The 22,378-nt window shown below is 37.6% G+C and overlaps 1 protein-coding gene across 1 annotated transcript; it reads left to right on the forward strand.

Moving 5' to 3' along the window:
* Positions 1-19,214: 19,214 nt before the first annotated feature.
* On the forward strand, positions 19,215-19,843 carry LOC128575169 (H/ACA ribonucleoprotein complex subunit 2-like). The gene has a single exon (XM_053576585.1). It carries the CDS (start codon positions 19,238-19,240, stop codon positions 19,652-19,654), a length of 417 nt encoding a protein of 138 aa, XP_053432560.1. The 5' UTR covers positions 19,215-19,237; the 3' UTR covers positions 19,655-19,843.
* The last annotated feature ends 2,535 nt before the right edge of the window (positions 19,844-22,378 follow it).

A 22,378-nucleotide genomic window follows, 5' to 3' on the forward strand; every position in this document is an offset into this window, starting at 1 on the left:
TTCATGATCAGAACACTTAAGAAAATTGGTATAACAGGGACATTTCTTAAACTAATACAGGCCATCTACGGCAAACCCACAGTCAATATCATATTGAATGGCGTTAAATTGAAATCATTTCCACTTAGATCAGGAACCAGGCAAGGTTGCCCATTGTCTCCATTGCTCTTTAACATTGGAATGGAAGTTTTAGCCATTGCAATTAGGGAAGAAAAGGCGATCAAGGGTATCCACATAGGGTCAGGAGAGATCAAACTTTCATTCTTCACAGATGACATGATCGTATATCTGGAAAACACTAGGAATTCTATCACAAAACTTTTAGAAGTGATCAAGGAATATAGCAATGTCTCAGGCTACAAAATCAACACCCATAAATCTGTAGCCTTTATATATACCAACAATAAGCAAGCTGAAAAAACAGTCAAGGACTCTATTCCTTTCACAGTAGTACCAAAGAACATCAAATATTTGGGAGTTTATCTAACAAAGGAAGTGAAAGATCTATATAAAGAGAACTATGAAACTTTAAGTAAAGAAATAACTGAAGAAGTTAACAAATGGAAAAACATACCATGCTCATGGCTGGGAAGAATCAACATCATTAAAATGTCTATATTACCCAAAGCAATATATAATTTAAATGCAATTCCTATCAAACCTCCATTGTCATATTTTAAAGATCTTGAAAAAATAATACTTCGTTTTATATGGAATCAGAAAAAATCTCGAATAGCCAAAACATTACTCAGCACTAAAAATAAAACGGGAGGAATCACGCTACCAGACCCTTAGACTGCACTATAAATCGATAGTGATCAAAACAGCATAGTACTGGCACAAAAACAGAGAAGTAGATGTCTGGAACAGAATAGAGAACCAAGAGATGAACCCAGCTACTTACCATTATTTGATCTTTGACAAGCCAATTAAAAACATTCAGTGGAGAAAAGATTCCCTATTTAACAAATGGTGCTGGGTGGACTGGCTGGCAATCTGTAAAAGACTGAAACTGGACCCACACCTTTCACCATTAACTAAGATAGACTCTCACTGGATAAAAGATTTAAACTTAAGACATAAAACTATAAAAATACTTGAAGAAAGTGCAGGGAGAACTCTTGAAGGAATCAGCCTGGGTGAATATTTTATGAGGAGGACTCCCCAGGCAATTGAAGCTGCATCAAAAATACACTAATGGAACCTGATCAAACTAAAAAGCTTCTGCACAGCCAAGAACATAGTGAGTAAAGCAAGCAGACAGCCCTCAGAATGGGAGAAAATATTTGCAGGTTATACCTCCGATAAAGGTTTTATAACCAGAATCCAACAGATAACTCAAACATATTAGCAAGAAAAGATCAAGTGATCCCACCTCTTGATCAGGGTGGGCAAAGGACGTGAAGAGAAACTTCTCTAAAGAAGGCAGACACACGACCTACAGACACATGAAAAAACTCATCATCCTTAACCATCAGAGAAATGCAAATCAAAACTACTTTGAGATATCACCTAACCCCTGTAAGAGTAGCCCACATAACAAAATCTCAAAACCAGAGATGTTGGCGTGGATGTGGAGAAAAGAGCACACTTCTACACTGCTGGTGGGAATGCACACTAATACGTTCCTTTTGGAAGGATGTTTGGAGAATACTTAGAGATCTAAAAATAGACCTGCCATTCCATTCTATAATTCCTTTACTAGGTATATACCCAGAAGACCAACAATCACAATATAACAAAGACATTTGTACCAGAATGTTTATTGCAAAGACATCTGTACCAGAATGTTTATTGCAGCCCAATTCATAATTGCTAAGTCATGGAAGAAGCCCAAGTGACCATCAACCCACAAATGGACTAGCAAACTGTGGTACATGTATACCATGGAATATTATGCAGCCTTAAAGAAAGATGGAGACTTTACCTTTTTCATGTTTACATGGATGGAGCTGGAACATATTCTTTTTTTTTTTATTAAATCATAGCTGTGTACATTAGTATGATCATGGGGCACCATACACTTGGTTCATAGATTGTTTGACACATTTTCATCACACTAGTTAACATAGCTTTTGTAGCATTTTCTTAGTTATTTTGCTAAGACCTTTACATTCCACATTTACTAGGATTCACATATACCCTTGTAAGATGCACCACAGGTGTAATCCCATTAATCCCCCTCCGTCCCCCCTCCCTCCCCTCCCTTTCCCCCTTCTCCCTATTCATAGGTTGTAACTGGGTTATAGCTTTCATGTGAAGGTCCTACATTAGTTTCATAATAAGGGTGAGTACATTGGGTACTTTTTCTTCCATTCTTCAGATACTTTACTAAGAAGAATATGTTCCAGCTCCATCCATGTAAACATGAAAGAGGTAAAGTCTCCATCTTTCCTTAAGGCTGCATAATATTCCATGGTGTACATATACCACAATTTATTAATCCATTCGTTGATTGATGGGCACTTGGGCTTTTTCCATGACTTAGCAATTATGAATATGGCTGCAATAAATATTCTGATACAAATATCTTTGTTATGGTGTTATTTTTGGTCTTCTGGGTATATGCCCAGTAGAGGGATTACAGGATTGAATGGCAGATCTATTTTTAGATCTCTAAGTGTTCTCCATATCTCTTTCCAAAAGGAATGTATTAATTTGCATTCCCACCAGCAGTGCAAAAGTGTTCCCTTTTCTCCACATCCACGCCAACATCTCTGGTCTTGGGATTTTGTGATATAGGCTAGTCTCACTGGAGTTAGATGATATTCTTCTTAGCAAAGTATCTCAGGAATGGAAGAAAAAGTACCCAATGTACTCAGCCCTACTATGAAGCTAATTTAAAGCTTTCATATGAAGGCTATAACCCAACTATAGCTCAAGAATATGAGGAAAGGGCCAAGGGAGGGAAAGGGGGGGATGGAGGGGAATGTGTGGGGCCACACCTATGGTGCATCTTAGGATGGGTACAGGCGAAACCTATAAACCTACTAAATGCAGAATACAAATGTCTACATACAATAACTAAGAAAATGCCATGAAGGCTACGTTGAACAGTTTGATGAGAATATTTCAGATTGTATATGAAACCTGCACATTGTACCCCTTGATTGCACAAATGTACACAGCTATGATTTAACAATAAAAAATTTTTTTAAAAAAACTACAATGATGACAACAAAATCTTATAGCATGAGATTAGACTGACCAAACAATATCATTTCAAAAATATCAAGCCAATTTTTCTCATAATTTTAAAACAAAACAGATGAGATGAACACATTTTCTTTAAGTTACATTAGAAAGTATCATCAGAGCACAAACATAGCAATTAAGGTTCTTATAACTTGATGTTGATCCTAATTTCCTTCACCAACTTGGCTAACTCACTAACGTGCATACACAGAAATTGAAGAACTTGAGGTGTGCATACCAGTAAATTTCCTGGATATATTTTGTGGACTTGATTAAATTAGAAGCTATCTTTATGTGCCTCTCCTTAACATCAGTCAGATTTCTCAGACTTACTGTTCCAGCCATTCTCAGCACTCTCTCCTGGCTCAGAAATTCCTTCATGTAAGTGTATGTTTAGTTTTGTAAAAATTAAATGGTTGGACCATTATGCATCCTTGCCAGCAATGAATAAGAGATCCTCTGTTGTGACCACATAAATGATCACACAAGACACGATTGACAGTACAAGCTTCAAGAGGAGAGGCTAACCATAGATGCAGGATAGCCCCGAGCACTTCTCACAGGGTCCTTTTATTGAGGAGATACAGAATGGGCGGGAAGATTACTAAGCAAAGACATGCAGGGGCTGCGTGCTCAGGGAAATGATCTCAAAGGTGGCAAGAAGGGTATGCACTCAAGGAAATGATCTCCAAAGGTGGCAAGGAGGGTATGTACTCAAGGAAATGATCTCCAAAAGACTACATGCAATTTTCTCCCACTAATCCTTCAAGGAACTGCCATAAAATGCTTGATGTTTAACATCAGCCTTACTACTGCAGGACCAATCTTTGCTTCTCCAGGATTACTGAGTTACTTGACGGCTTGCCTCCAAGTGATAAGAGATTTCCAGGCTTTCCAAGAGAATGTCTTATTCTCAGCAATTCCTCAGATGAGTTTTGAGATTGTTACTGTTATAGTAAGTATGATGTTCAATCTTTTGCATGTTACTGTAAATATGACACTCAATCCTCTACAATCCTCCTATGCCACATACTTACCAGCATTTGATGTGGTCGTATTCTGGATTCTGGTCTTTCTAATAGGTGTTTAGTTGTGTCTTGTTTTAATTTGCAACGCCCTAATATGCCTAGATGTCATCTTCATATCTTCTTTGGTGAGGTGTCTCTTTAGGTCTTTGGCCCATTTTTTAATTGAGTTGTTTGTTTCCTTATTGTTGAGTTTTTGGTGTTGCTGTATATTTTGGAGAACAGTTCTTTATCAGATGTGTTTTGTTTTGTTTTTAGAGACAGAGTCTCACTTTATCACCCTCAGTGGAGTGCTGTGGCATCACAGCTCACAGCAACTTCCAACTTTTGAGCTTAAGCGGTTCTCCTGCCTCAGCCTCCTGAGTAGCTGGGACTACAGGCACCCTCCACAACACCCAGCTATTTTTTGTTGCAGTTGCCACTGCTGTTTTAGCTGGCTGGGGCCAGGTTCGAACCTGCCACCCTCGGTATATGGGGTCAGCACCCTAATCACTGAGCCACAGGCACTGCCCCAGATGTGTTTTTTGAAAATATTTTCTCACAGTCTGTGGCTTGTCTTCTCATTCTCTTGATAATGTCTTTAGCAGAACAGAAATTTTGCATTTTAATGAAGTCCAGCTTATTAATTGTCTTTCATGGACCATAACTTTGGTATTGAATCTATTAATAAAAAAATCATTGCTATGCCCAAGGTCACCTACATTTTGCTCCAGGGTTATCTTCTAGTTTTATAGATTTACATTTTACCACTTAGGTCTATGATCATTTTTTTTTTTTTATTGTTGGGGATTCATTGAGGGTACAATCAGCCAGGTTACACTGATTGCAATTGTTAGGTAAAGTCCCTCTTGCAATCATGTCTTGCCCCCATAAAGTGTGACACACACCAAGGCCCGACCCCCCCATCCCTCTTTCTGCTTCCCCCCCATAACCTTAATTGTCATTAATTGTCCTCATATCAAAATTGAGTACATAGGATTCATGCTTCCCCATTCTTGTGATGCTTTACTAAGAATAATGTCTTCCACGTCCATCCAGGTTAATACGAAGGATGTAAAGTCTCCATTTTTTTAATGGCTGAATAGTATTCCATGGTATACATATACCGCAGCTTGTTAATCCATCCCGGGTTGGTGGGTATTTAGGCTGTTCCCACATTTTGGCGATTGTAAATTGAGCTGCAATAAACAGTCTACTACAAGTGTCCTTATGATAAAAGGATTTTTTTCCTTCTGGGTAGAAGCCCAGAAATGGGATTGCAGGATCAAATGGGAGGTCTAGCTTGAGTGCTTTGAGGTTTCTCCATACTTCCTTCCAGAAAGGTTGTACTACTTTGCATCCCACCAGCAGTGTAAAAGTGTTCCCTTCTCTCCACATCCACGCCAGCATCTGCAGTTTTGAGATTTTGTGATGTGGGCCATTCTCACTGGGGTTAGATGATATCTCAGGGATGTTTTGATTTGCATTTCTCTAAAATATAGAGATGATGAACATTTTTTCATGTGTTTGTTAGCCATTCATCTGCCATCTTTAGAGAAAGTTCTATTCATGTCTCTTGCCCATTGATATATGGGATTGTTGGCTTTTTTCATGTGGATTAATTTGAGTTCTCTATAGATCCTAGTTATCAAGCTTTTGTCTGATTGAAAATATGCAAATATCCTTTCCCATTGTGTAGGTTGTCTCTTTGCTTTGGTTATTGTCTCCTTAGCTGTACAGAAGCTTTTCAGTTTAATGAAGTCCCATTTGTTTATTTTTGTTGTTGTTGCAATTGCCGTGGCAGTCTTCTTCATGAAGTCTTTCCCCAGGCCAATATCTTCCAGTGTTTTTCCTATGCTTTCTTTGAGGATTTTTATTGTTTCATGCCTGAAATTTAAGTCCTTTATCCATCTTGAATCAATTTTTGTGAGTGAGGAAAAGTGTGGGTCCAGTTTCAGTCTTTTACATGTAGACATCCAGTTCTCCCAACACCATTTATTGAATAGGGGGTCTTTCCCCCAAAATATGTTCTTGTTTGGTTTATCGAAGATTAGGTAGGTTATAAGATGTTAGTTTCATTTCTTAGTTTTCAATTCGATCCCAAGTGTCTATGTCTCTGTTTTTGTGCCAGTACCATGCTGTCTTGAGCACTATGGCTTTGTAGTACAGACTAAAATCTGGTATGCTGATGCCCCCAGCTTTATTTTTGTTACAAAGAACTGCCTTAGCTATACGGGGTTTTTTCCGGTTCCATACAAAACGCAGAATCATTTTTTCCAAATCTTGAAAGTACGATGTTGGTATTTTGATAGGAATGGCATTGAATAGGTAGATTGCTTTGGGAAGTATAGACATTTTAACAATGTTGATTCTTCCCATCCATGAGCATGGTATGTTTTTCCATTTGTTAATAACCTCTGCTATTTCCTTTCTGAGGATTTCATAGTTTTCTTTATAGAGGTCCTTCACCTCCTTCGTTAGGTATATTCCTAGGTATTTCGTTTTCTTTGAAACTATGGTGAAGGGAGTTGTGTCCTTAATTAGCTTCTCATCTTGACTGTTATTGGTGTATACAAAGGCTACTGACTTGTGAACATTGATTTTATATCCTGAAACATTACTGTATTTTTTGATGACTTCTAGGAGTCTTGTGGTTGAGTCTTTGGGGTTCTCTAAGTATAAGATCATGTCGTCAGCAAAGAGGGAGAGTTTGACCTCCTCTGCTCCCATTCGGATTCCCTGTATTTCCTTCTCTTGCCTAATTGTATTGGCTAGAACTTCCAGCACTATGTTGAATAGTAAAGGTGACAGAGGACATCCTTGTCTGGTTCCAGTTCTCAGAGGAAAAGCTTTCAGTTTTACTCCATTCAGTAAAATATTGGCTGTGGGTTTGTCATAGATAGCTTCAATCAGTTTTAGAAATGTGCCACCTATGCCTATACTCTTCAGTGTTCTAATTAGAAAAGGATGCTAGATTTTATCAAATGCTTTTTCTGCATCTATTGAGAGGATCATGTGATCTTTATTTTTGCCTCTGTTAATGTGGTGGATAACGTTTATGGACTTGCATATGTTAAACCAGCCTTGCATCCCTGGGATGAAGCCTACTTGATCATGATGAATGACTTTTTTGATGATAAGCTGTAATCTATTGGCTAGGATTTTGTTGAGGATTTTTGCATCTATATTCATGAGTGAGATTGGTCTGAAATTCTCCTTTTTGTTTGGGTCTTTTCCTGGTTGTGGTATCAGGGTGATGTTTGCTTCATAGAACGTGTTGGGGAAGATTCCTTCTTCCTCAATTTTTTGGAATAATTTCTGCAGTACAGGAATAAGCTCTTCCTTGAAGGTTTGATAGAATTCTGGAGTGAAGCCATCTGGACCAGGGCATATTTTGGTTGGAAGATTTTTTATTGTTTCTTTGATCTCGGTGCTTGAAATTAGTCTGTTCAGGAGCTCTATTTCTTCCTGGCTGAGTCTAGGGAGAGGGTGTGATTCCAAACATTGATCCATTTCCTTCACATTGTCAAATTTCTGGGCATAGAGTTTCTGGTAGTATTCAGAGATGATCTTTGTATCTCTGTGGGATCAGTTGTTATTTCCCCTTTATCATTTCTGATTGATGGTACTAGAGATTTTACTTTTCTATTCCTCGTTAGTCTGGCCAATGGTTTATCTATTTTATTTATTTTTTCAAAAAACCAACTCCTTGTTTCATTAATTTTCTGAATGATTCTTTTGTTTTCAATTTCATTGATCTCTGATTTGATTTTGGATATTTCTTTTCTTCTACTGAGTTTAGGCTTAGATTGTTCTTCTTTTTCCAATTCCATAAGATCTCTTGTGAGATTGTTGATGTGCTCTCTTTCTGTTTTTCAAATGTAGGCATTTAAAGCAATGAATTTTCCTCTCAAAACTGCTTTTGCAGTATCCCACAGGTTTTGGTAGCTTATGTCTTCATTGTTGTTATGCTCAAGGAAGTTAATGATTTCCTGTTTTATTTCTTCCTGCACTCATCTGTTTTCAACAGAAGATTGTTTAATTTCCATGCCTTTGGGTGGGGTCGAGTGTTTTTGTTAGAATTGAGTTCCACCTTTAGTGCCTTATGGTCTGAAAAGATATAAGGTAAAATTTCAATTCTTTTGTTTCTGTTGATATTTGTTTTGTGTCCCAGGATACGACCAGTTTTGGAGAATGTTCCATGGGGTGATGAGAAGAATGTTTATTCTTTATCTTTGGAGTGGAGTGTTCCATATGCGTCTATCAAGCACAGTTGTTCCACGGTCTCATTTAAATCTCTTATATCTTTATTTAATTTCTGTTTAGAGGATCTGTCCAGCTCTATAAGAGGAGTGTTAAAGTCCCCTGTGATTATGGTATTATCAGATATCGTATTGCTCAGACTGAGTAAGGTCTGTTTCAAGAATCTGGGAGCATTTAAATTGGGTGCATAAATATTTAGAATTGAAATGTCTTCTTGTTGTATTTTTCCCTTGACCAATATAAAGTGACCATCTTTGTCTTTTTTGACTTTAGTTGCTTTAAATCCACATGTATCTGAAAATAAGATTGCAAGTCCTCTTTTCTTCTGAATTCCATTTGCCTGCAAAATTGTCTTCCAACCCTTGACTCGGAGCTTTAATTTGTCTTTTGAAGCCAGGTGTGTTTCTTGCAGACAGCAAATGGATGGCTTGTGTTTTTTAATCCAGTCAGCCAATCTATGTCTCTTCAGTGGGGAATTCAAGCCATTAACATTTATTGAGATAATTGATAAGTGTGGTAGTATTCTATTTGTCTTATTTGGTGAGAGTCCATTGCTTAGTTTTATCTTTTGCATCAGTGTGGAGGTTAGGTTCTGTCCTTTAATTTCTGAGTCCTTACTTTGCTGCTGATCCATTGTGGTGGTCAGTGTGCAGAACAGGTTGAAGTATTTCCTGTAGAGCTGGTCTTGTTGTGGCGAATTTCCTCAATGTTTGTATATCAGTAAATGATTTGATTTCTCTGTCAATTTTGAAGATTCGCTTAGCAGGGTACAGAATTCTGGGCTGGAAATTGTTCTTTTGAAGTAGATTAAAGGTAGATTACCATTGTCTTCTTGCTTGGAAAGTTTCATTAGAGAACTCTGTGGTCACTCTGATGGATTTGCCCCTGTAGGTCAACTGGCGCTTACTCCTGGCAGCTTGCAAAATCTTTTCTTTTGTCTTGACTTTGGACAGGTTCATCACAATGTGTCTTGGAGAAGCTCGGTTAGAGTTGAGGCAACCTGGGGTCCCATAGCCCTCTGAAAGCAGTGTGTCAGAATCTTTGGTGATATTTGGGAAATTTTCTTTTATAATATTCTCTAGTATGGCTTCCATTCCTCTGGGGCATTCTTCTTCCCCTTCTGGAATTCCTATAAGTCGTATGTTGGAACGCTTCATAAAGTCCCATAATCCTGACAGTGAACATTTTGCTTTTTCTCTCTTCTTTTCTGCCTCTTTTACTATCTGAGTTATGTCAAGAACTTTGTCTTCTACCTCTGAAATTCTTTCTTCTGCATGGTCTAACCTGTTGCTGATACTTTCCATTGCATCTTTAAGTTCCCTAATTGACTTCAGTTTCAGTTCCTTCAGCTCTGCTATATCCTTTTTATATTCTTCATATCGTTCATCTCTGATTTGATTCTGTTTTTGGATTTCCTTTTGGTTATTTTCCACTTTATTAGCAGTCTCCTTCATTGTTTCCATCATTTCTTTTATTGTTTTCAACATGTGTATTCTAAATTCCCTTTCTGTCATTCCTAACATTTCTTTATAGATGGAATCATCTGCAGTAGCTACCTCATTGTCCCTTGGCGTGATTGTTCTGGACTGGTTCTTCATGTTGCCTGGAGTTTTCTGCTGATTCTTCCTCATGGGTGATTTCTTTTATCTGTTTCCTTGCCCTAATTTTCCTTTCACTTCCTCTTGCTCTTTAAGTTCTCATGCCTGTGGACTAGGGGTTACAGGACCAGAAGTGTGAGAAGGATGAAGAGCAAAAAAGGGATGAAAGAAAGGAGGACCGAGTAATAAGAAAAAACAAATAAAAATAGAGAAAGGAGAGGGGGTGGGTAAAAGGAATATTGGCAAAAAGAAGAGAGGCACAGAAAGAGGGAGACAGAGCAATATAGGTGTACAGTAGGGTACTTTGACACAACCTTAAAAAAACCCCACCTTCTGGGGGTGCCCAGTTGGGTGGTTCCCTTGAGGTCAGCAGCTCTTTGCTTACCTGGTCAGACACAGTACCCCACCTCCATCAAGTAGAGAGGAAAGACAAAAATGCTATAAATCAAACCAAAGTAAGCAAACAGAAAACTTTACGGGATAAAATTGGGTGAAAAACCAAATAATAGTGGTAGAAACATTAGCAAAAATGAAGTTCTAGTTATTGAAACAGGCAGCAATGGGAAATTATAATTAAACTAGAAAAATTGAGAAAGAAAAAAGATCTGTATGGAAAAGGTTGCAATTAAAAAACAAAACAACATCAGCAACATCAAAATAAACAAAAAAAACCAACCAAAACAAAAACAAACAAACAAACAAAAGAAAAAAACACAACCAAAAACAAAGCAGTATATATATGTTATTGAATATTGTCTGGGCAACATGTGGTCTTCTGGGTATGAGATGTTAATCACAGTTCTGATATGACTGGAGGCTGCTGATTTCTCAACCCCCAGCAGGTAGACACCCTAAGTCTCTCTTCAGCCCACTTAAAAGGCACTTTGAACTTGTAAACTTGCTGAGAAGAAGCTTTCCCAGGAAAGTGCTTGTCGCTGGAATCACTGCTGAAGTGGCTATCCACTTACCCAGTGTGCCAAAACCGGTCTCATTCTGCCCCTGAGGGTTAGGGCTGCAAGGCGGCTCAGACCCCACCCTTAGGCTACTTGGTTGCTGGGTTACCAGCTCCCACCCTATTCTAGCTCTGCGACTCTGAGGTCGGAGCTTGCCGGGGCAGATCACTCACAATCGCTCACAGATCCTGTACCCACAGCCAAACACTATTAGCTCCGTCTGGCTCAGCAGCTCAGACTGGGGCCCTAGACAATGGCCAAAGTTCTCCGCACTCCCGCTCAGGCTCTCCCCAAGGCAGATCAGCTGAGTGCCAAGTCCAAAGACACCCTTTTTTTTTTTTTTTTTTTTTAGTAGGTAGAGTCTTGCTCTGTTGCTCCAGGTAGAGTGTAACAGTGTCATCAGAGTTCACAACAACCTCAAATTCCTGGGCTCCATTGATCCTCCTGCTTCAACCTCCTCCTGAGTAGCTGGGACTACAGGTGCCTGCCACCATCCGTAGCTAATTTTGGTAGAGACAGTCTTGCTCTTGCTCAGACTAGTCTATAACTCCTGACCTCAAATGATCCTCCCAGTTTGGCCTCCCAGAGTGCTAGTATTACAGGGGTGAGGCACCATACCCAGTCTTTGATCCATTATTATTTAGTTTTTGTGAAAAGTGTAAAGTCTAGATTCATTTATTTTCATGATATATAGTTGTTCCAGCACCATTTGTTGAAAAGACTGTATTGATCTCCTGTTTTCAGTTACATTGATTTCTGCTCTGATTGTTATTATTTCTTTTTTCCTGCTTCTATTGGACTTCATTTGCTCTTCTTTTACTACTTTCCTAAAATGTTTTTCTAATATTTGCATCCAATGCTATAAATCTCTCTCTAAGCACTGTTTTCCCTGTCTCCCACAAATTTTAGGTTGTATTTTTATTTTCAATTACTTCAAAATATTTTTTAATCTCTATTGAGATTTTTTTTCTTGGACCCATATGTTATTTAGAAGCATGTTGCTTAATATCCAAGCATTCGGGGATTTTTCAGCTATCTTTCTGTTATTGATTTCTACTTTAATTCCATTATGTTCCACAAACATTGTATGATTTCTCTTCTTTCAAACTTTTGAAGGTATGTTTTATAGTCCAGAATGTATTTTTAAATCTCTACTGAGAATTTTTTCTTGGAGCCATATGTTATTTAGAAGCATGTTGCTTGATATCCAAGCATTTGGGAATTTTTCAGCTATCTTTCTGTTATTGATTTCTATTTTAATTCCATTATGTTCCACAAACATTGTATGATTTCTCTTCTTTCAAACTTTTGAAGGTATATTTTATAATCCAGAATGTGGTCTACCTTGGTCAGTGTTCCTTGTGAGCTTGAAAGGAATGTGTAATCTATTGTCATTGGATGAAATAGTGTACAGAAGACAATTACATCCAGTTTATTGGTGGTGCTATTGAGTTCAACTATGTCCTTACTGATTTTCTGCTTGCTGGCATTCTAAATTTTGGAAAATGGGGTGTTAAAGTCCCCAATGATAATATTGCATTCATTTATTTCTCCTTGAAGTTCTATCAGTTTTCCCCTCATGGATTTTGACATTCTGTTGTTAGGCACATACATACTGAGGATTGTTATGTCTTCTTCAAGTATTGACCTGTTAATCATTATGTAATGCTCCTTTTTATCCCTGACATCCTTTCCTTGATCTGTATGGATATGTGCTCTGTATGAAATTAATATAGATACTCCTATTTTTGTTTGAGTAGTGTTGGCACAGTGTTGACATCTTGCCTCCTTATTTTAATCTATATGTGTCTTTATATTTAAAGTGGGCTTCTTGTAGGCAACATACTGTTGGATTCTATATTTTTATTTCACTCTGACAATCCCTGTCTTATAATTAGTATATTTAGACCTTTGACATTTAAAGTGATTATTAACATAGTTGAATTAGTTGCTGTTTTATTATAACCAAAAGCCTTTGACTTTTGCTCCTATTTTTGTCTTCCACACTTTTTTACCTTTTGTCTTTTTAATTGAGCGTTTCATATGATTCTATTATCCAGGAATTTATCCTTCTTTGCATTCTCCGAGCTTTCCAGATCTGTAGTTTGATGTCTAACATTAATGTAGAGAAATTCTCAGTCATTATTGCTTAAAATATTGCTTCTATTGCTTTCTTTCTGTCTTCTCCATTCTGTGTTGCCATTATACATATATTACACCTTTCGTAGTTGTCTCACAGTTCTTGAATATTGTGTTCTGGTATTTTCCAGTCCTTTCCTTTCCTTGCTTTTCAGTTTTAGAAGTTTCTATTGTCAGATCCTCAAGCTCAGAGAGTCTTTCTGCAGCCATGTTAAGTCTACTCATGAGCCCTCAAAGGCATTCTTCGGTTCTGCTATAGAGTTTTGGTCTCTAACATTTTTTTGTATTCTTTCTTAGAATTTTCATCATTCTATTTACATTGTTCATCTTTTTCTTTTTCCATTAAAACCCTTAGCATCTTGATCGTAGATTTAAAAAATATTCCTAAGGCTGGGTGTGATGATTCACACCTATAATCCTAGCACTCCGGGAGGCAGAAGCTCGTGGATTGCTTGAGCTCAGGAGTTCAAGATCAGCCTGAGAAGAGTGAGACCCCATTTCTACTAAAAATAGAGAAAGGAGCTGGACATGGTGGCACTTTCCTGTAGTCCTAGCTACTCAGGAAGCTGAGGCAAGAGGATCACTTGAGCTCAAGAATTTGAGGTTGCCGTGAGCTATAATAATGCCATGGCACTCTACCCCACGTGACAGAATGAGACTTGGTCTTTTAAAAAAATGATCCAATTATACATTTTCTATGAGAGTCATACTTTGAATTCAAAGACACAAATACCCTGTTTCCCCGAAAATAAGACAGTGTCTTGTTTTAAGGTGTGCTCCCAAAGATGCACTAGGTCTTATTTTCAGGGGACATCTTATCTTTCCTGTAAGTAGGTCTCATTTTCAGAGGATGTCTTATTTTTGGGGAAACAGGGTAGGGTGAAAGCCAATAAATAGAAAAAGATACAATATGCCAACCACAACAAAAGAGAACTGAAGTGGCTATACTAATGACACCCTTTAAGGAAAAAAATTGTGAGAGACAAAGAAAGACATTTAATAAGGGTAAATTAGTCAATTCACCAAAATGACATAACAATTATAAACATATATGCATCTAATAACACATCCCCAAAACACATGAAGCAAAAACTGACATAATTAAAGGGAGAAACAGACAATTAAAAATGATAGTAGTAGACTTCAATGTTCCACTTTAAATAGTAGGAAAAACTAGACTAAAGCTCAAAAAAGATGGAGAGAACTTAAACAAATCAATAAACCAGCTTGACCTAAAAGACACTCTGCACAAAAACAGTAGAAATTTTTCTCAAGTGCACATAGCATTCTCTAGGATTGGCCATAAATATTAATCCATGTTTAAAACCTCAATAAATTTAAAAGGATTTAAGTCATGCAAAACATATTCTCTGATACAATGTAAGGAAATTAGGTATAATAACAGAAGGAAATTTGAGGAAAACACAAATATGTAGAAATTAAACAACACACTCCTAGGTAACCAATAAACCAAACAAGAAATAACAAGATAAATTAGAAAATACTTTGAGATAAATGAAAAAACACAAAATACCAAAACTTATGATTTACAGCCAAAGCAGTTCATAGAGGGAAAATTGTAGCTATAAACACATATACATTTAAAAATTTCAAATCAATAGTTTGAGTTTTCACCTATGAAACCAAATAAGGTCATACTAAACTCAAGGCAAACAGAAGTGAATAAATAAGGAATAAAGAAATTAGAGAAAACTGATGAAACCAAAACTTCACTTTTTGACAAGATAAAGAAAATTGATAAACCTTCAGTGATAAACCAACAGTGAACACGTTTTGATTTCCCCATATGTTTGCCAACACTTGCCATCATTTTTTTATAATAACCATACCAACAGTTATAAGGTGATACCTCATTGTCTTTTTAATTTGCATTTCCCTGATGATAAGTAGTACAAACACCTTTTCAAATACTTGTTGGTCATTCATACCCTCTTCTTTGGGGAAATGTCTATTCAATACTGTGCCCATTCTTTAATCGGATTGTTTGTATTTTGATTGTTCTTTTGTTTTGCTATTAAGTTGTAGGAGTTTCCTAAGTATTTGAGATATTAATCCCTATCAGATGTATGATTTACAAATATTTTCTCCCATTCCATACATTACCTTTTCACTATATTGTTTCCCTTGCAACACAGAAGTTTGTCATGATCTTACTTTATTTTTACTTCTGTTACCAGTGCTTTTAGTGTCATATCCAAGAAATCACTGCCAAGACCTATCTTAAGAAGATTTTCTCTATGTTTTCCTGTAAGAGTTTTAGTATAAGGACTTAGGTTCAAGTCTTTAATCCATTTTCAGTTAATTTTTGTGTGTATCGTAAGGTAATTTCATCCCTTTGCATGTGGATATCCAGTTTATTCACCATCATTTGTTGAAGGAATTATCCTTTCCTTATTGTGTATTTTTATATTCCTCAGGTGAGCGTACATACATGGGTTTATTTCTAGAATTTTTATCTATTTCATTGGTCTATGTATCTGTCTTTATGCCAGTACCATTCAACTTTAATTACTGTGTATTTATAATACTTTTGAAATCAGAAATTGTAAGGCCTCCAGTTTTGAACTTCTTTCAGAATTGCTTTTAGTTATTTGGGATATTTTGTGGTTCCATCTGATCTTAATATTTTTTCTCTTTCTTTAAAAAATCCATTATAATCTTAATGCTGCCTCTATGGAAAATAATACGGGGTTTTCTCAAAAAATTTAGAAGTATCATATAATTTAGCAATGTCACTTCTGGGTATATATCCAAAAAAAATTGAGATCACAGGGCGGCACCAGTGGCTCAAAGGAGTAGGGTGCCAGCCCCATATGCTGGAGGTGGTGGGTTCAATCGCAGCCCCGTCCAAAAACTGCAAAAAAAAAAAAAAAAGAATTGAGATCACAATCTTAAAAAAAAAATCTGTACTCTCATGTTCATTGGAATATTACTTACAATAGTCAAGATATGGATACTAAAATGTCCACAACCCAATGATTCGACAAAGAAAAGGAAGTATAGACATACAATGGGATGTTCTTTAGCCTTTTAAAAAAAGGAAATTCTGCATAGATAAACCTGGAGGACACTATGCTAGCTAAAATGGACAATCACACAAGGACAAATGCTACATGATGCCACTTATATGAAGTATCTAAAGTAGTCAAACTCATAGAAGCAGAAAGTAGAATGGTGGTTGCCAGGGACCGGGAGAAGGGGAAATTGGGAGTTGGTGTTTAATGGGTATAACGTTTTAATAATGCAAGAGGAATAAATTCTATAGATGTGCTGTACAACAGTGTGCCTGCAGTTAACAATACTGTATTGTACACTTAAATTATTGTTAAGAGGGTAGATCTCATGTTAAGTGTTCTTACCACAGAAAAAGAGGGGAGGAGGCAGAAAGAATCTTTTGGAGTGAGGATATGCTTATTACCTTGATTGTGGTGATAGTTTTATGGGTGTATGCATAAGTTCAAATCCATAAAATTGTATACATTATATATGCCAACTTTTTAACAACAAATACATTTCAATAAGGCTATCAAAATGTAAATAAATAAACTGCCTCAGACCAGAAAAAACATTGACATATCTTTAACTATACTCATTAAGAACAAAAGAGAGAAATCTCAAGTTATTGCAACAGGAATGAAAGAGAAAAATCTTACTACCAACCTCACAGAAATAAAAAGATTATAAGGGAATACTATAAACTATTATAAGTCAAGAAATTAGATAACCTAGGAGAAACAGAAAAATCCCTAGAGAAACACAAATTACCAAAACTGATTCAATAATAAATTTTAAAAATCTGAATAAACCTAATAATACAAGTAAAGCAATCGAATTAATAATAATAGTAATAATTCTCACAGAGACTTAACTCGTGAAATACGCAAAACTTTTAACTGAGAATTAATACCAATATTTCACAAACCATTACAAAAAATAAAGGAGAATGAAATACTTTCCAACTCATTCTCCAAGCCAGTATTACCCTGATACCCAAACCACACAAAAATATTACAAGACTCAGACCAATATGCCTTATAAATATAAACACAAAATTCCCAACAAAACACTAACAAACCAAATCCACAACATAGTAAAAGCATTATACACCAAGACCAAGTGAGGTTTATCACAGCAATGATAGTTGGTCCAACATATAAAAATCAATCAATGTCATGCACCATATTGATGGAATAATGAACAAAAACCATATGATCTTCTCAACAGATGCAGAAAAAGCATTGCCAAAACTCAACACCCTTTCATGATTTAAGAAACAAAACACTCAACAAAGTAGGAATAGATAATCTGATAAAGGACAACTATAAAAATTCCACAACTAACAGCACATTTAATAGCAAATGATAGGAAATCTTCTTCCAAATACCAAGAACAAGACAAGGATGTCCATTCTGACCACTTCTACTAAGCATTTCACTGGAGTTTCTAGCCATGGCAATAGTCAATAAAAAGAATTTAAAACATCCAGATTGGAAAAGACATAAAACTATCTGTATTCATAGATGACATGATATTCTATACATAAAATCTTAAGGAAGCCACTAAAAATCTATTAAAGCAAATTAACAAGTTCAGCAAGGTTGTAGGATAAAGATAAAAACACTAAAATCAATTTTCCTTCCACATACCAGCAAAAAACAACCCAAAAATAAAATTAAGAAAACAATTATTTTCATAATAACACCAAAAAGAATAACATAATTAAGAATAAATTGAGTAAAAGCCATATAGACTTTTAAAAACATCATTGAATCTGGGCACGGTGGCTCATGCCTATAACCCTAACACTCTCAGAGATTGAAGTGGGTGGTTCCCTTGAGCTCAGAGTTTCAAGACCAGTCTGAGCAAGAGTGAGACCCTGTCTCTGGTAAAAATAGAACAAAAAAATAGCTGGGGGTGTGGCAGGTGCCTGTAGTACCAGCTACTGGGAGGCTGACGCAGGAGGATTGCTTGACCCCAGGAGTTTGAGGTTGATGCAAGTTGGGCTGACACCACAACACTCTAGCCCAGGGAACAGAATGAGACTCTGTCTCAGAAAATAATAAATAAATAAATGTAATTAAAGATCTAAATAAATGGAGTGATATCCCATGTTGCAAGGATATCCCATGTTAATATTATCAAGATAAAAAGACTCCCCAAACTGATCTACAGATTCAATGCCATCCCTACCACCTAAATTCCAGTTGCCTTTTTTTAAGACATTGACATGCTGATCTTAAATTCATAGGGAATTGTTATACAAGGGCCCCAGACTAGCCAAACAAACCTGAAAGAGAAAATCAAAGTCAGAGGACTCACACTTTCTACACAACTACAGTAATCAAGACAGTGTAGTACTGGCATAAGGTCAGACATATCGATGAATGGGATAGAAATAAAGTGGAAAAAAGGAGGGCTGGGAATGGGGAGTGACTGCTAATGGGAACAGGGTTTCTTTTTGGAATTAGATAATGGAGGTTAGATAATGGTTGCACAGCTTTGAGAATGCACTAAAAAACCCAGTGAACTGTACTCTTGTAAAGGGCAAATTTTATGGTACATGAATTATATCTCAGTTTTAAAATGAATAAGTTTGATAGGTATGCAACTATAGTTTTGCAAGATAAAAAGGCTTCTATGGCTAGATGGTGGTGATGGGAGCACAGAACAGTGGGTGTGCTTACTGTTTCTGAACTGTAGACTTCAAAGTAGTGAGAATGGTTACTTTTATGTTATGTTTTTTACCGCAATGAAAATGAAATTTAAAAATAAGTAAATGAACAAAAAAAGTGAATTTTAGCAAAGTCGGTGTCAATAAATAAATAACTACATTTCTTTATACTAGCAACAAACTATTAGAAAATAAAATATTTGAAATAATCCTATTTACAATGGCATCACATACACACACACACAAAAATCAATCCGGGCTGAAAGTCAGAGACCTCGTTTCCTCATTGGTCGTGGCCTGCAGCAGCTTCTCCGGAGCTGAGGACGCTGAAGCAGTTCGCGAAGCGGCCGGTCGCGTGTACTTGCCTGGGGCTTGCTTGCCAGGGCCGCTGCAATGACCAAAATTAAGGCAGAGCCAGACTGGCAGCAGGCTCCGGAGGAGGCGTGTTGCGGGGAGCGCACTTACCAAGAGCTGCTGGTGAATCTTAACCCCATCGCGCAACCCCTGGCTTCTCGTCGCCTCACGGGGAAGCTCTACAAATGCATCAAGATAGCCGTGAAGCAGAAGCAGATTCGGCGCGGGGTGAAGGAGGTTCAGAAGTTTGCCAACAAAGGCGAGAAAGGGATCATGGTTTGGGCAGGAGACACATTGCACATTGACGTATACTGCCATCTCCCAGTCATGTGTGAGGACCGAAATTTGCCCTGTATCTACATCCCCTCCAAGACGGACCTGGGTGCAGCTGCGGGCTCCAAGTGCCCCACCTGCGTGATAATGGTCATGCCCCACGAGAAATACCAGGAGGCCTAAGATGAGTGCCTGGAGGAGGTGCAGGCTCTGCCCTCCTCCCCCACTCACCGTGAGGGACTTAGGCAGCACCCTGGGAACCTGCTCCGGAAGCTGCCGGGCTGGTGGGAGGCTGACTGGCTGCCCTCCTGTTGGCCACACTGGCAGCATCTCCCTGGCTCCCCAAGGCACGTCTTCTTCCCAGGCAGCTCCAGCAGCTATTTTTTTTTTGTTGTTGTTGTTAAATCATAGCTGTGTACATTAATGCAGTCACGGGTACAATGTGCTGGTTTTATGTACAATTTGAAATATTTTCATCACACTGGTTAACATAGCCTTCGTGGCATTTTCTTAGTTATTGTGTTAAGACATTTATGTTCTACATTTAGTAAGTTTCACATGTACCCTAGAAGACAGGCGCACAGCCTACAGACATGTGAAAAATGCTCATCATCCTTAATCATCAGAGAAATGCAAATCAAAACTACTTTGAGATATCATCTAACTCCAGTAAGATTAGCCCATATCACAAAACCCCAAAACCAGAGATGTTGACGTGGATGTGGAGAAAAGGGAACACGTCTACACTGCTGGTGGGAATCTAGCAGCTCTTTGATGAAGGTAACACCAGCATCTTCTCCATCAGCGCTGTTTCCTATTGAGCCTAAGTGAAGACAGTTCCAAGAATGTGGAGTGAGGACGTAAATACTAAGTCTAAAAAAAAGAAAAAAAAAATCAATCCGGAATAAACTAAATCCAAAATAGATGTATAAGACCTCAACCCTAATATGTAAAAATGTCGCTGAAAGAAATTAAAGGAGACATAAATAAATGGAGGAATATAATACATTAATGATCAGAAGATTCAATATTTCTAACATGTCCACCCTCCTCCTATAGACCCAAAGCAATCCCAATAAATTGATAAGCAGGCTAAAATTTTTATGAAAATGCAAAGTCAAGGCAATTTTGAAGACTGGGAAGAGAAGAGCTCAAAGATGTACACTATTGGATAGTGAGACTATCTATAAAGGTACAGTAATTATGGCAGTGTGGGATTGGGAAAAGCTTAGACAAACAGACCAGATAAAAAGCATCCAGAAACAGATTCATACATGCATGGACATTAAATTGAAGACAAAGGGGCCAATGCCACCTAATAAAGAGAAGTCTGTCTTCCTAGAAAATAACTTAGGAAAAGATCATTATGACTGAAAGGTTGATACATTGGACTATATTAAAATTAGTAACTCATTCCCCAAAAGAAGCCATTAAGAGAATGAAAATGGAAGCTGCAGAATGGGAGATGTTTACTAAACATAGAACTGGGAAAGAGCTCACATCCCATAATATCTTAAGAACTCCTACAAATTAAGACAACATCACAGAAAAATGGGGAAGAGATGTGAATAGGCACTTTGGAAATAGAACAACCACGGGGTCCCAATAAACCTATAAAAAGATGGTCAACTGTGTTAGTCATCTGAGAAATGTAAATTAAACCCCTCGTGAGTTATCACTACATGTGCATCAGTATAGCCAAAATTAAAAGGACTGACATTACCAAATATTGGCAAATATTTGAAGAAACTAGAACTCTGCTAGTGGGTATGTGAATTGTTTGGATCACTTTAGAAAATGATTTAGTGGTATCTGGCAAAGTTGAACATACGCATATGCTAGGACCCAATAATCCCATTCCCAGGAATATGCCCAAGAGAATTATGTAACATATGTGCACAAAAAGAGAAGAAATCTATAGCATCATTATGTGTCATCACCCCAAATTGGCAAAAATCAAGTGTCGATTAATAATAGAATAAATAAATAAATGGTGATAAAGTCCTACAATGGAATAATATAAAATAATGAAAAAGAGAAAAATATATGTGACAGCATAAACAAATGTCACAGGCATAATGCTGCACCTAAGAAGTCAGACACACAGCTCAGCACTTGTAGCTCAGCAGCTAGGGCACCAGCCACATACACCAGAGCTGGCAGGTTGGAACCCAGCCCAGCTGGCGGGTTGGAACAACAATGACAACTACAACCAAAAAATAGCCAGATATTGTGGCGGATCCCTGCAGTCCCAGCTGCTTGGGAGCCTGAGGCAAGAAAATCACATAAGCCCAAGAGTTTGAGGTTGCTGTGAGCTGTGACGCCACGGCACTCTACCTAGGGCGACATAGTGAGACTCTCTCACAAAAAAAAAAAAAAAATCAGACACACACACACAAAAATAGACTATGTGATTCCCTGTCTTAGAATTTCAAAACCAGACAAAGCCTTCCATGGTGTTTGAAAGGAGAACAGCAGTTGCCTTTGGGGTGAGGTAGAGTCTGGCACAGGGAGTAAGAGATCTGGAGTGATCAGAATGTTCTGTTTCTTGACCTGGATGGTGACCACACAGGGGTATTCACTCTGAGAGAAGATGCTGAGCTATACACTTATGACTTGGGCTCTTTCAGGTGGTAGGTTATGCTTGAAAAATTAGAGACATCTGACTATAAAGGCATCTTCAGGCTAAGTCCCTCCCCACAATGTGACCTGGTATCCACTTGGGTACATTCTTGGTTTTAGAGAAACCCACTGACCATCTCCTCAAAACCCAGAGATTCAATTGCACATGTTGGGCTTAGGGTCTTTGCCCCAAGTCTGCTGCTGTCCAGTGTGCCCCAAGAGCAGGAAAGGGACTCCAAATTGAAGTCCTTCCACCCCTTTCCTCTCCTTGGCCCCAAAGCACTC

This window comes from Nycticebus coucang, chromosome 22 (genome assembly GCF_027406575.1).
Source record: "Nycticebus coucang isolate mNycCou1 chromosome 22, mNycCou1.pri, whole genome shotgun sequence".
Taxonomy (NCBI): domain Eukaryota; kingdom Metazoa; phylum Chordata; class Mammalia; order Primates; family Lorisidae; genus Nycticebus; species Nycticebus coucang.